At 45.9% G+C, this 13,703-nt stretch overlaps 1 protein-coding gene across 1 annotated transcript in view; it reads right to left on the bottom strand.

Annotated features, from left to right (window-relative positions):
* Rras2 (RAS related 2) overlaps nucleotides 1–5,854 on the bottom strand; it is a 65,725-nt gene extending 59,871 nt beyond the window's left edge. The window contains exon 1 of the mRNA XM_027410131.2: nucleotides 5,468–5,854. Within this exon, the coding sequence (XP_027265932.1) occupies nucleotides 5,468–5,575 (108 nt within the window). The 5' untranslated portion in view covers nucleotides 5,576–5,854. The remainder of the gene's footprint in view (nucleotides 1–5,467) is intronic.
* Between the last annotated feature and the right edge of the window lie 7,849 nt (nucleotides 5,855–13,703).

Genomic DNA, 13,703 nt, shown 5'->3' with positions numbered 1-13,703 from the left:
GCCTGCCACTGTGGGGACAGGCTCTGAGGTCTCTTTTACTCAAGCTTCCCCCACTGTGACTTTCAGTGGACTTCCTGTTGTCTACCTATCAAGATGTAAAGACTACATGCGCCATGCTCCCCACCATAATAATGGACTGAACCTCTGAAACTGTAAGCTGTCCCCACAATTAAATGTTTCCTTTATAAGAGTTACCATGGTCACGATGTCTCTTCACAGCAATTTAATAAAATCTATGTGGCCCTAGATGGCCTAGAATTCACTATACAGACCAGACTAGCCTGCAAATCACACAGCTCTACCTGCCTGTGCCTAGCTAGGATTAAGGGCGTGCTCTACCACTCTGTCCCTTTTTCATCAACCAATGTATCATAAGGAAACACTCTACAGTTCACTGGGACCTTCTCAATCATTCTTGAAACTGTATGATTCACTGGGGAGCACATCATTTTAGTCCGTTATTCTACCTTGTAGGTGGCTTCAGATTTGTGTAATTAACAATAATAACACATGTGCATTCCCATGATGCTCAAAGTGTATCTTTAAATTTCTAGGTTTAGGATTGTTGAGTCAAAAGGTAAGCATATAAATAATCAAATAAATGCCCATCAATTGTCCCCTAAATCACCTAATACATCACCTAATAATGCTGTCATGATGGTACACTGGAGGGGTAAGCAGAAAGAGCAGGAGGCCAAAGTTACCCTCAGACACACAGCAAGTTCCAGGCCAGCCTGGGGTATAACATCCTATCACAAAAATAATCAATTAAGTAAAAGCTTAAAAGTTGTCTGGATGTAGTGGCGAACACCTTTAGTCCCAGCACTCAGGAGGCAGAGGCTGGTGGATCTCTGTGATTTCAAAACCAGCCTGGTCTACAGAGTGGGTTTTAAGACAGACAGAGCTACAGAAAAAGGAGGGGGAGCCTAAAAATTCAAGTTAGCACACAGAGACACACAGATGAGAGGACAACTTTCAAGGCTTGGTTCTCTCCTTCCATCATATGGTTTCCAATGGAACTCTGGAGGCAGGGATTTGCCCACTGAGCCATCTGACCTGTTCTTGGGTGGCTAACTTCTACCTATATCACACGTCTCTGAGATGCAGCAATGGAACCACACTGATGTTAAAGACACATCCTTGGCATGGGGATCAAGTAACTACTGACACAAATAAAGGATTTCAGAACTACATCCAGATATGAAAAGCCATTCCCAGGCAATGTCTAGGAAGAAACAGTGTTTGAGTCAGCTGTCCAGGCTGACATTATCTCAAAACTAACAGTGGAAAATGAGAACAGAAGCTGAGCACAAACCTTTAATCAACGCACTCAAGAGGCTGAGGCAGGTGGACCTCAAGGTCCAAGCTAGCCTGAGATATAACCTGAGGCCACCTAACCCCTAAACAGCTCAAAAATCTGGCAAACAGGTAAGCAAAAAGTTAGGATGCTTAAAGAGCAGCAATGGGGTAATTTGTGTTTTTAGATCTGTGAAACATGTACAACCTCTTCTCAGGGCTGCCAAAGAAACCATTAGCCCCAAAACTTAATGCTTACACTTTTTTTAGTTCATGTCCTTGTTTTCTGTAACTGGGGACTGAACCCAGGGCCTAACAAATGTTAAACACATGTGCTATAACTGTCCTGACAGGAGAGCAGAGAGAGCTACTTGTGCCATCCAACTTATTGAAACAATGGGCCAGAAAAAAAAAAAATGAAAACTTCCTCTGAGAATCTCATGCTGGAGGAGGAGAAAGTCTGGAGTACTTCTGATGTCATCCAGAAGAGGAGTGTATGTCCCAAGATGAGATTTCACTCAGTTCTGACCATTTGTCAGGCCTTTTTAAAGGACAGGTTATTACGAACAGGACCACATCTTGACCAGGTCGTCTTAATTATGCATGCCTCTTTCCGTCTATTTTAAACCCAAGCCTCATGCAGTACCCCAAAGATGGACTTGGGGAATCACTAGTCCCCTTTATTTGTTCTTCATCCCAATGTCATAGTCAATAAATTTATTTTCTCTGCTTTTCACCATTGCTTGTCTCTTTGATTAGTGTATTAGGGACAATTGGCAAAGCCTCGATTGTTTAGTCAAAGCCAGGCTTTGAGCCTGAAAACTCCAATAGCAGTAATACCACTATGCCTCAGCCCTGTCGTTTCTTAAAATCAATTCCAAATTAATCAAGTTTTCCCAACTGTAATGAAATCAAGACTCTTCCTCTAAGTACCTCATGGTGAAGGGAGGAGGATAGGGTAGAGGTGGGAAGGGAGAAGACTGAAAATAATGGACTACATTATGGATTGAGGAAAAACTACAAATTTTGTTTTGGAAGAACATCAAGATACTGAACAGCCACAAATAAGGTGATCACTGACTTACTCAGTCACGGCTCTGCTGAGTGGTTTGATTTGCTGGCATTTTATTTACTCCAGAAACCCTAAGCACTCTTTTTTTTTTTCCTTTTCAAATGGGAAATTGAGACCTAGAAAACCTACAAAACTAGACCAACTAGACCAAAGACATCAGTCAGTCAGAACACAGAAGAACTGTAGAATTACACAGAGGTAGAGATCTGTTCAACCAAACTCAGTGATTCATAGAAATGAACTCAAGAGTCCTAAAGAAAGGACGGGAGTTGAAGAGACTCGACCCCCCACACTCCTGGTTTGGAAGAAGCTCAGACACCCACCCAGCTCTCTGCCTTCCACTCCATGTTAAAACTGTGTCTTAACCAGAGTTTACTCACCACTTAGGTGTTCTATTCACCAAAGGAACATACAACAATTTTCTAAAAAGTATGAGCTGCCAGACTGGGTACAGACCTGTAATCCTAGTTACCTGAGATGTTGAAGCAGCAACATCAGTAGTTCAAGACTAGCCTGGGTTACAGAGCTCAAGAGTATCCCTTCAAACCTTTTTTAAAATTCAATCTTAAAAAATAATAATAGTTTTAAAGGGATATGACCAACGGTACAAGACTGCCAAGATTCTGGGTTTGATCCCTAGCACCTGGTGAGAGAACTGTAGGTGGAGGTGGGGAGAGAACAGAAATTGGAAGGTTATCTATATATGCATGTCCCTTTTTTAAGAGGGTGGGGAATTATGAGTCTGTTATGTATGTTTACAAGTCCATATGGTGTGTTTATATGTGTGTGTAACTATAGATGATAAATTGTGACTTTAGTTCCATAATCTAAGGTTAACAGAGTAATGGATATAGCCTTTCTATAAAGTGCACATTGTCCAAAGCCCTGGATATGTTAATTCATTTGACTTTCACGGCTGTATAACTTTATTACCCCAGCTTACAGATGACTGAAAACCAAAGGACAGACAGGTTAAGTAACTTACATCATGCTTGGAGGAGTGGCAGAGTCTCTACACAGGTGCTGTGCTTCCTTCCTCCTCACCAAGTCAACCTCATAGGCTATGTTCCTGTTTCATGAGCACCAAATGCCCCAAGTCACACATGCCTCTCCCACTCCCAGCTCCCCACACCTCTGCCCCCACTTTCCAGTCTGGCCTGTGACTCCTCACTCTCATCACATTTCCACTCACACTCCAATGAGACGACACGGTGCTCTTTTTTAAGGCACTAGGACTTCCCACACAAGACAAACCACTCTATACTGAGCTACCTCCCCAGCCCCACAGTGCATTTTTTTAAAAGATTTATTTATTTAATGCACATTGGGGTTTTGCCTGCATGTATGTCTGTGTGAGGGTGTCAGATCCCCGGAACTGGAGTTAGACAGTTGTAAATTGCCATGTGGGTGCTGGGAATTGAACCCTGGTCCTTTGGAAGAGCAGCCAGCTTATAACCGTTGAGCCACCTCTCCAGCCCCCACAGCTCATTTTTTTAAAGCCTTCCCACATTGACGTTTTCAAACCTGAATTCCCTTTGCATCTAAACATCTCTAACACAGAAACGGCTGTCAACAGAGTATACACTGCATGAAGCAATCACATTCAGATAGTCCCTCCCTCAAAAACGTAAATGCTTCTGATTTATGTCTTCTAAGCAATACTATCCATCAGTTCTGGAACCCAGGACTGGCCTCTGATTTCTGGACCCTTCCAACATCAGCCACAGACAGTTCGCTGTGACCTGTTTTGCTATGTCAGTCACTTAGATGACTCTCTTGGCCTCAGGCAAATAGCAACTTGCCAAAAAGCCTGACTGAAGTCGGGTTTTAAACTTAAACCAATCTCACTTCTCAACGGCCTGACACCACCACCACCTCGGAGCATACTGTCACCGTTCATGACATAAACACCCTCTCTGAATACAAAGGTTTGAGCAGCACTTTTTAATCCCAAGGAATATCACAGGAGCGATTATTGTGCATTCACTCGATGTGAAAGCTGACAAACACTTAGGTTATGGAACTGTGCGTCTTAATAACACTATAAACGTCACAGTTTATAATGAAACAAAATAAGCTATTCAACTCTATCAATTCAACAAATGGGTGAAACAGGAAAAAAAAATGCCACCCGTACTCTTTGACACAGAAAAAAACTACCTTTGTTACTTAGCAGGGTACCTGTGCTCTCCCAACATATGCCACGCCTTTCAGGATGACAAAAGCAAAGAGATCTACGGTTGCTTTTTTAAAAAAGCAAAAAGAAAAAGAAAAATCACTCGGACCTCTTAACCAAGAATACAGTCTAAGGATGAATTTCACCTTCCTTTTCTTTGACACAACCCGACTTTCCTCCTCCAGCAACCAGGAAAAAAGGAGGGAGGGGGAGCTGCAACACAGAACTCACTCTCTCCTAGCTGGGCTCATCCCAAACTTCACCTAAGCGCGAAGCAGGCAGGCACCGGGAATTCCGAGGAAATGGTCTCGCCCCAATCAAAGCACATTTTTAACTTCCTCGAAACCATTATTTCCCTGGGGCACGATCAAACACTCCCACCCGGACGTACCACCTAAGAGACTACTTGTAAGAGAAGCTCAAACACACACAAAGAGAAAACACTGTTGGGAGCCGGCGGCGCGGAGCCGCGACCAAGCAGTCCGGGTCACCAGGACCACCTAGACCACCGAGGCATGCTCAGGGTTCCCGCTCCGGCCCTCGGGGCAGGAAGCCCGGCTCCGCCAGGCGGCTGCTCTCCGCGGGATCCCGCCCCGACCGCAGAGATAAGGTGGAACTGTGCTTCCCACCCGGGCAGCTCCGCCCTCCGGGCCACATTCCTGAGAAGCCCGAGTCCCCGGACGCCGCGCCGGGCGCCTGGCGGGCAGCAGCGCGGCGCCGTGGCCGCAGGGCAGGAGAGCAGCGCCGACTCCTCACTCACAGTTCCTGCCTGCCCTCGCAGCCGCGCGCCCTGGCCCCGCGCAAACCGCACCCGCGCGCACCGCACGCGCCGGAGCCCCACACCCGCGCGCCCCGGGCGGGGTCGCCACGGCCACAGGTAGCGCCACCCCGCCGCCGCCACCCCGCAGGCCCGCTCCAGACACCTGGATGAACTGGATGGTGAGCGCCGACTTGCCCACGCCGCCGCCGCCGACCACCACGAGCCGGTACTTCTCCTGGCCGGAGCCGTCGCGCCAGCCGGCCGCGGCCATCGGGACGCCCGAGCCCAGCCCGGCCGCCGCGCGCCCTAGGCCCGGCTCCGGGGACGAGTGCGGCCGGCTGGGCTACAGGCGGTAGGGCGCGCGGGGTCCGTGAGTGGCCTGGAGGGCCACGGGGCGTTATCCCCCGGAAAGGCTGGGAGTTGCCCGAGACACTGGGAAGCCGGGAAGGCGCCGGGGCAGAGGACGCAGCGACCAGGGAGCGCGCTCCTCTCCGCGTCTCTGCAGCGCAGCCGAACGCAGCCTCCAGCACCGCTACAAATGGCCGTCTGGGGGCCGGGCCGCCGGGCTTGGGTGCTACATATGCATGAGGAGGCGGGGCCAGACCCGCCCGCCCTGGCTGAAGGTCCTGAGCGCTCTGGGCTACAGACCCCGCGGACCTGCCCCCTAGAGCACTCTAAGGCAGAGAGCGAAGAAACCGGGAAGACTGATGGCAGTAACAGTAATTGCAGAAGTCAGGGATCGTGCTCATGAAAGAAACAGCCTGTGACGGTGTGGATGAAAAATAGAACTGTTATCGTATTCACTCAACTCTGTACCCTGTTTTCAGAATGCAGATGCTCTGTATTTGTTTTAAAATAAAAAGTATAAGGCAGTGATTGAGGAAGATGAGAGCTGTCGAGATTACTAAACGTGTGATGGATGGACTAATATAGTAGCAATGAGAGTAGATGGGGAGTGATTGTGCTTGTATGGGGCCACAGTACATGTCGACAGATGCGGGGTGCAAATCTCCGTTCCTGTTTATGTGTGAGAAATGTGTGGTAACTGAATATGAGAGTCGTGAGAAATTTGCAGGCAGTGACATGCCAGGACAATGTTCTTTTCCAACACAGCTTCTATGCACATGATCATGTCCTTGCTCTCAGAGTCCAATGCGGGAGGCAGCTAGGACAATAGGCACCTTGTGAGACAAGATGATAAGGACAACTGCACAGCACTGAGGTCCAAGGTGCACTCACCCCAGAGCTGTCCAGTCAGAGGTTTTCTGAAAGACCTGATGAATAAGCTTGTAAATAGATGTGTGATTGGAAAGAAAACCATGCTGGGCTGCACGTGGTAGCCCTTGCCTTTAGTCCCAATATTCTGGAAGCAGGAGCAGACAGATCTCTGTAAGCCCGAAGAATTCCAGGCCAGCCTGATCTATGCAGTGATTTCCACGCTAGAGCTACACAATGAAACCTGGTCTGAAAAGAAATGAAGAATGAGAGAAAGAAAAGAAAACCAGATGTGCAGGCATGCAGAAGTCAGGGCTGACAAGGAACACTTCTGTTGTGTGGTTTTGAGTGTGCTGAAGGGAGTTTACAGGCTACCAATTATAAATAGAAATTCACTGCATGTGTGTCAGCTAAGTAGGTAGGAATATACCTCTCTGTAGAGGCAGTGTAAGGTTAAGGCTATGATTCTCAGCCTGTAGGTCTCGACCCCATTCACAGGGGTTGCCTAAGACCGTCTGCGTATCTATTGGATGCTTACACTATGGTTCATAACAGCAGCAAAATTACAGTTATGAAGTAGCAACAAAAATAATTTTATGGCTGGAGGTCACCACAGCATGAAGAATTGCAATAAATAGTCACAGCACTAGGGAGGTTGAGAACCACTGGGTCACATTCTCAGAGAGTAGACTGGATCAAATCCCTTCTCTTCTCCAAATGGCATGGTGGTAGGAACTTAACCTCTGTGCCTCAGCTTCCTCTTCTCTCAATTAAGAGCACTGAGCCAGTGGACAGTTCAGAGAAGAACAGCACAAGCCTGGCAACCAAGTCTCTGAAACCCACAATAGAAGGAGGGAACCAACTCCCAAAAGTTGTTCTCTGCCCTCCACATGTGTGCCATGGCAGGTACTCACCTTCACTCACATACATACATCATACACATGTATACAAAAGCTTGCAGGATATAAAACATTGCTGGTGTGGGGTAAACATGGTGGTTTTTACAATATGGTTTCAAGTTCTCAAACACACTTGTGTGTATACGAGTTCTAATAGGTCTTAATAATAAAAACACGGAGTAAAAGCTGAAGGATCAGAGAAGCAGAGCAGCCAGTCATTAGAGTTCTTATCTCTCCCAATGCTCAGACCACAGGGGCAATCCTGTCCTCAGACTGTCTTCTCAGACGCAGCCTCAGACTGACTGCTATTCAGACTGTCCTGAGCTCCTATCTCCTCCTGCCTTATATTCCTCTCTCCTCCTAGCCATATCACTCCTGTCTCCATCTCCCTAGTGCTGGGATTAAAGGCATGTGATCCCAAATGCTGGGATCACCTTTGTGTGAGCTCTGTTTCTCTTTTAGACAGATTCAATCTCATGTAGCCCTGGGTGGTCTTGAACTCAGAAATCCATCTGCCTCTGTCTCCCAAGTGCTGGAATTAAAGGTGTGTACCACCACTGTCTGGCCTCTATTGCTAACTAGTGGCTTAGCTCTGCAGTCTGATCTTCAGGCAAGCTTTATTTGTTACAGCATAAACAAATTATCACCACACCTTGCATGAAACCAGTAGAATGCAGCAGAAAAGATACAGATGGCTTCCAAGGCCACTGCAGAAAAGACCACAGAGTTTTTACCTCCCACTTGGGATTCTTACTTTGAGGAAAAAAACAAGTGAAAATCGATTCCCATAAAATGGCCATGTATACATACCAGCCAAAAGTGTTTATGAATCCAGAAGACGGGAGCCAGCCCCTGAAGGAAGGAGAAAGGGATGGAGAGGGCAATATAGAAGAGGAGCAAATTTGGGTGAAGTACCATAGCACATATATATGGAAATGCCATAGTGAAACCTACCTATTACTTTGTAGCCAACATGTAAATTCAATTTAAAAACACAGAAAAATATAGAGCATGGTGATACATGACTTTAATCCCAGCATTCAGGAGGCAGAGGTGGGTGAGTATCTGTGAATTTAAGGCCAGCCTGCTCTACATAATGAGATCCAGGCCAGCCAAGGCTACATTGTGGGCCCCTGTCTCAAAAGAATAAAAAATAGAAAGAGGAAGGGGAGGAGCTTGGGAGTTAAGAGCACTTGCTGCTCTTGCAGAGGACCCAGGTTTAATTGCCAGCACCTATATCAAACAGCTCACAAACTGCCTGTAACTCCAGCTCCAAGGAATCCTATATCTAATGCCCTCTTCCAGCCTCCACAGGCACTTGCACACATATGGCACACACAGAGATAAAAATATTTTTAAAACACACACAAAAATGAAATAAAGTATACAGGGGTCACCCTGACCCCTGAGCTCCCCATAAACCACCAGCACTATCTGCAGCCACCTAAGTGAGACTCCAAGATAACCATCCCTGGACAGGGGTCAGAAAAATACAGCTTCTGCTGGCCTCTGGCTGTGAGCTCCAGGAGAGGACTGTCCAGCCTGGCCCCGCCTTAACTCCTGACCCATAAAGTCACAAGAAAAACAAAAGTATGACCTGCGTACTCCGTGTGTGTGTGTGTGTGTGTGTGTGTGTGTGTGTGTGTGAGAGAGAGAGAGAGAGAGAGAGAGAGAGAGAGAGAGAGAGAGAGAGAGAGAGAGATCAGGGCCTCCTGCATACAGTGTATTTTGACACTGACACATCCCCAGTCCACACAGCTTTTTATATTTAAATTTTAAGAGTATTTTTTTGTGTATGAACATTTTGCTTACATGTATTTCTGTGCACCACATGTATGCCCAGTGCCCACAGAAGCCAGGTGTTGGATCCCCTGCAACTGGAACTTTGAACAGTTGTGAACTGCCATGAATGTGGGTGCTGGCAATCAAACCTGGGGCCTCTGTAGCCCAAGCTGGGATCATAGTGGCAGAACACCATGAAAGACTCACACAAAAATTTTTAAAGATTTGTTTCACGCAGGCAGTGAAACACATGCCGTTAGTCCCAGCACTCAGGAGACAGAGGCAGGTGGATCTCTGAGTTTGTGGCCACCCTGGTCTACAGAGAGTTCTTCGACAGCCAGGACTACACAGAGAAACGTTGTATAGTTTCAACAACAACAAAAAAGATTTGTTTCACAGAACTAATGCCTAAAAGTGCCTCCATAGAAGATACTACTACCAATACAAAAAGAGGAAGCCAAGAGAGGGAGAAGGCGGGAGCGGCAGGAAGAAAGAGGGACCTGTGTCAAAGGAGTGCTGAGAAGGATTCTATTATGGTTGCCATGGATGCCTCTCATGTGTGCCTGGCCCTGCAGCTTCCCGTGTACACCATGATGATCCCTGTATGTGGCTAAAATCCAACATGGAAGCGATGCCATCATACCCATCCTATAGACTGCTTCCTAGGTTTCTATTTCTTCTTCCCCTTTCAAATAGTTATTCTGGGGGATAGGATCCAAGTCCCCCACCTCGTGTTAGACACTCAGCCAGAACCTGATCCTATACACACATACTATGTCTAAGGTTAATTTATAAGTTAGGTATTAGTAAAAGATCAATAATATCCAATGACCAAATTCTGTAATGTGCTAAAATTAGCAGAATCACAAGTATTGTGTTTGGGGCTGTTAAATAAAATAAGAGTTTCTTGAACACAAGGAGTTCAATGCCAGGACAGTTGGTTTTATAACTAATATTGATATTGATTAGTAGAATGGGTAGTGGATAGCATACATGTTATGGATACAATGGGCAAAGAGTGATCCACTTCTAGGACAGGGCAGAGTGGGGCAATGAGAGATCTCTTCACACTACTCACAGCAGCATTTAATTAAAAATCTACAAAGATATAAACCCAGCCAGTGAGATGGCTCAGTGGATAAAAAAACGCTTGCCACAAATCCTAACTGCCTGAGTTCCATCTCCAGAAACCACCATAAAAAGAGAGAACCAACTCCCTAAGTCAGGGTACACATTTATCTGCACTCACACATATCATATGTGTTCAATTAAATTAATAAAAATGTTAAAAACTTATGAACTGTTTCTTCTGGAATTTTCCATTCGGTATTTTCCCACTGAGAAGATAAGAGACATATGAAACCATGGGAAGCACATTATCTCCAAGTTTCACCTCTAGAGTCTGAGAACAGCCTAGCCCTACTTACAACTCCATGAGTTAAACCAAATTCACTAAAAACTGCCAAACTCCATTGGCCACGGTAATTTTTGTGTTGTTGCTTTGTTTTTGTTTTTGAGACACAGTCCCACTCTGTAGCCCAAGCTAGCCTCAAACTCATAGCAAGCTTCCTGTCTCAGTTTTTTAAATGCTGAAGTTACTACCATACTTAACTTGCTAAAGGAAGGCTGGATGACAAAAGTCAAACCTGTCAAGGACAGAGTCAATTGCAAAATCAAATTACAGGATAGCGAGTGCATGCTATAATCCCAGCACTTTGGAAGCAGAGGCAGAGGATCAAAAGCTGAAGGTCATTCTTGGCTGCATAGTGAGTTTAAGGCCAGCCCAGGTTATATGAGACCCTACCACAAAATAAATAAATAAATAAATAAATAAATAAATAAATAAATAAACAAAACAAGCTGGGCCTGGTGGCATAGTCCTCCAGCAGTTGAGAGGCAGAGGCAGGCAGAGTTTGATGCCAGCCTGGTCTACAAAGCAAGTTCCAGGCCAACTTGAGCTATATGGTGAGACTGAAAGACCCCCGGAGGCTCAGGCCCTCAGGATCTCGGTCCAGGAACTCGGCCACCCCAATCACCGGGCGGAGTCAAAAACTTGATACAAAAAGCACGAGGCTTTATTGTAGTTGTTTAACGAGCTAACCCCATGTTAGCTTGGGCCTTCCATCCACCCGCCATGGCAGATGGCTAGGAAAGATGTGGCGAAGCCACGGCATAGAGATCTTATAGGGCAGTGTAAGGGGAGTGTCTAGGGGTACGCACAGGCTCAGGATTGGTGTGCCTCCAGGCTTGGAAGGCTTGCCCTGTGTTGATTGGTCAACTGGTTGTTATGGCCCATAGGCCCTCCCAGGGCAGTTGCTATGCTCTGAGCGTCATTGCTGTGCACTTGTCCGGAAAGCACACCCAGAGCTGTTAAGCATAGCACCACCAGCTAACTTCTGATTGGTTCCTTGCCACGAGGCAGGCATCTGACCTCCTAGTGACCAAGGCAAAGTCAGGCAAGCATGTGCTAGGCTGTTATGGCTGCTGAAATGGGAAGCTGGTCCCTTCAAGATCCTATCTCAAAACAAAAATTAAAAGAAAGGGATCTAGAGAGATGGCCCAGCAATTAAGAACACTTGTTGTTCTTACAGAGTATCGGGGTTCAGTTCCTAGGACCCACAGGACAGCTCACAAATATCTGTAACTCTAATTCCAAGGGATCTGGCACTCTCTTTTGGCTTCCACAGGTACTGCCTGTGTTGCACATACATATATGCAGGCGAAACACTCATACACATTGTCTTAGTTAAGGTTTCTATTGCTGGGACACCATGATCATGGCAACTCTTATAAAGGAAAACATTTCATTAGGGCTGACTTACAGTTCAAGGTTTAGTCCATTGTCACCATGGGTGGGAAGCATGGTGTCACACAGACAGACATGGTAATGGAGAGGAAGCTGAGAGTTCTATATCTGGATTGGCAGGCAGCAGGAAGAGCAAGCCACTGGGCCTGGCTTGAGTTTTATGAAACCTCAAAGCCCACCCCCACTGACACACTTCCTCTAACAAGGCATTGCCTTCTCCAATAAAGCCACAGGTCCTAATCCTTTCAAATAATGCCATTCCCTATGATCCTATAGGGGCCAGTTTCATTCAAACTACCACATACATAAATTAAAAATAAATAAATCTTAAAAAGAAAAGAACATGTATATCCACACCAAAACTTGTATATTATCACTCACACTGGCGTCATTTATAAGAACCAAAATAATGGAAACAGCCCAATTGTCCTTCAGTAAATAAGTGGATGAGCAAATGTGGTGTTTTCATACAGCAGAATGTTATTTGAAAATAAATTGGAATGAAGACCTAATATATTTTCCAATGACTGAGCCTAAAAATTATGCTTAAGGAAAGAAGACAGACACTAAAGATCACACGATGCCAGATTTCATTTTTATGAAAAGTCCAGGATAGGCAAATTTAGGGACAAATTTGGCTGAGGCTGCCAGGCAGCTGTGAGTGATAAGGGTGGCAGTGGGGTTATCTTTTTTGGGCAATGAAAATGTTCTGAAATTATATAGGGATATTGATTGCACAACTTTGCAGATATACTGAAAACCACTTACTATGTGTGTTAGTCAACTTAACTTCACTGTGATAAAAATACCTAGAAAAAAAATGAAGGAGGCAATGTTGATTTTAGCTCATGCTTCCAAAGGTTTCAGTCCATAGTCCAAAGGCCTCAGTGCTTTGGGCCTGAGGTGAGCTGCTGCTAGCAAGCAAAGAGAGAAGGATATAGGAAGAAGCCAAACAAAAACAATATCAAAATATTTCAATAAATTTCAGGCCAAGGAATACCTATTGGCCAAATTGCCAGGGCCCAGAAATATCAATTATCAATATCAAATATATCGATATTTCGGATGCAGGCCTCAAGCTCTATTCCAGGAGCTCGAATCTCACATTGTCTTTTAGATGTTGGCTGGTTACCAATGGATGGCTTGGCCTCAGTGGAGAAAGTCTCCTAGTTTGCTTAACAACAGACCTAGGCCCTGGGTGGGCCCACACCTATTCTGAGGGCTTATATACATGCCTAGGGACTGGTGAGAGGTTGTGAGGACGCGAAGTTTTAGACGTGCCTCTAGGATTAAAGGAAATATTTGATATCAGCTTTATACATGATAATAGATGTCTTCTGATATCACCCCCATGACTGAAAAGCTATTTAAGAGGATGCTTGAATAAACCGTGGACTCCAGTGTCCAGCATGGACTGAGAGCCCCCCTGAGATGACAAGATGCCTCTGTCTCCTCTTTATTGCCGAGGGGTAACTAGGAGCTTCCCGATCCACACTCTGCCACTCAGGGTTCTCTCCCACTCAGGGATGGACCTGGGGCTGTTTGGCTGGCTCTGATTGCAACCCCAAAGACATCAATCCAGAATAGGTAGCCTCTGTAGCATGGGACTGATACAGGCCGAGCCCTGGCACCAAATGCAGCCTTGCATCTGTCTGTTGACATCTCTCATGCAACAGGATAGCCATTTGACCCAGTCC

The sequence above is a fragment of the Cricetulus griseus genome, chromosome 3 (assembly GCF_003668045.3).
Source record: "Cricetulus griseus strain 17A/GY chromosome 3, alternate assembly CriGri-PICRH-1.0, whole genome shotgun sequence".
Lineage (NCBI taxonomy): Eukaryota > Metazoa > Chordata > Mammalia > Rodentia > Cricetidae > Cricetulus > Cricetulus griseus.
The sequence above is the reverse complement of the archived record's forward strand: the minus strand, read 5'-3'. Positions and strand labels throughout refer to the sequence as shown.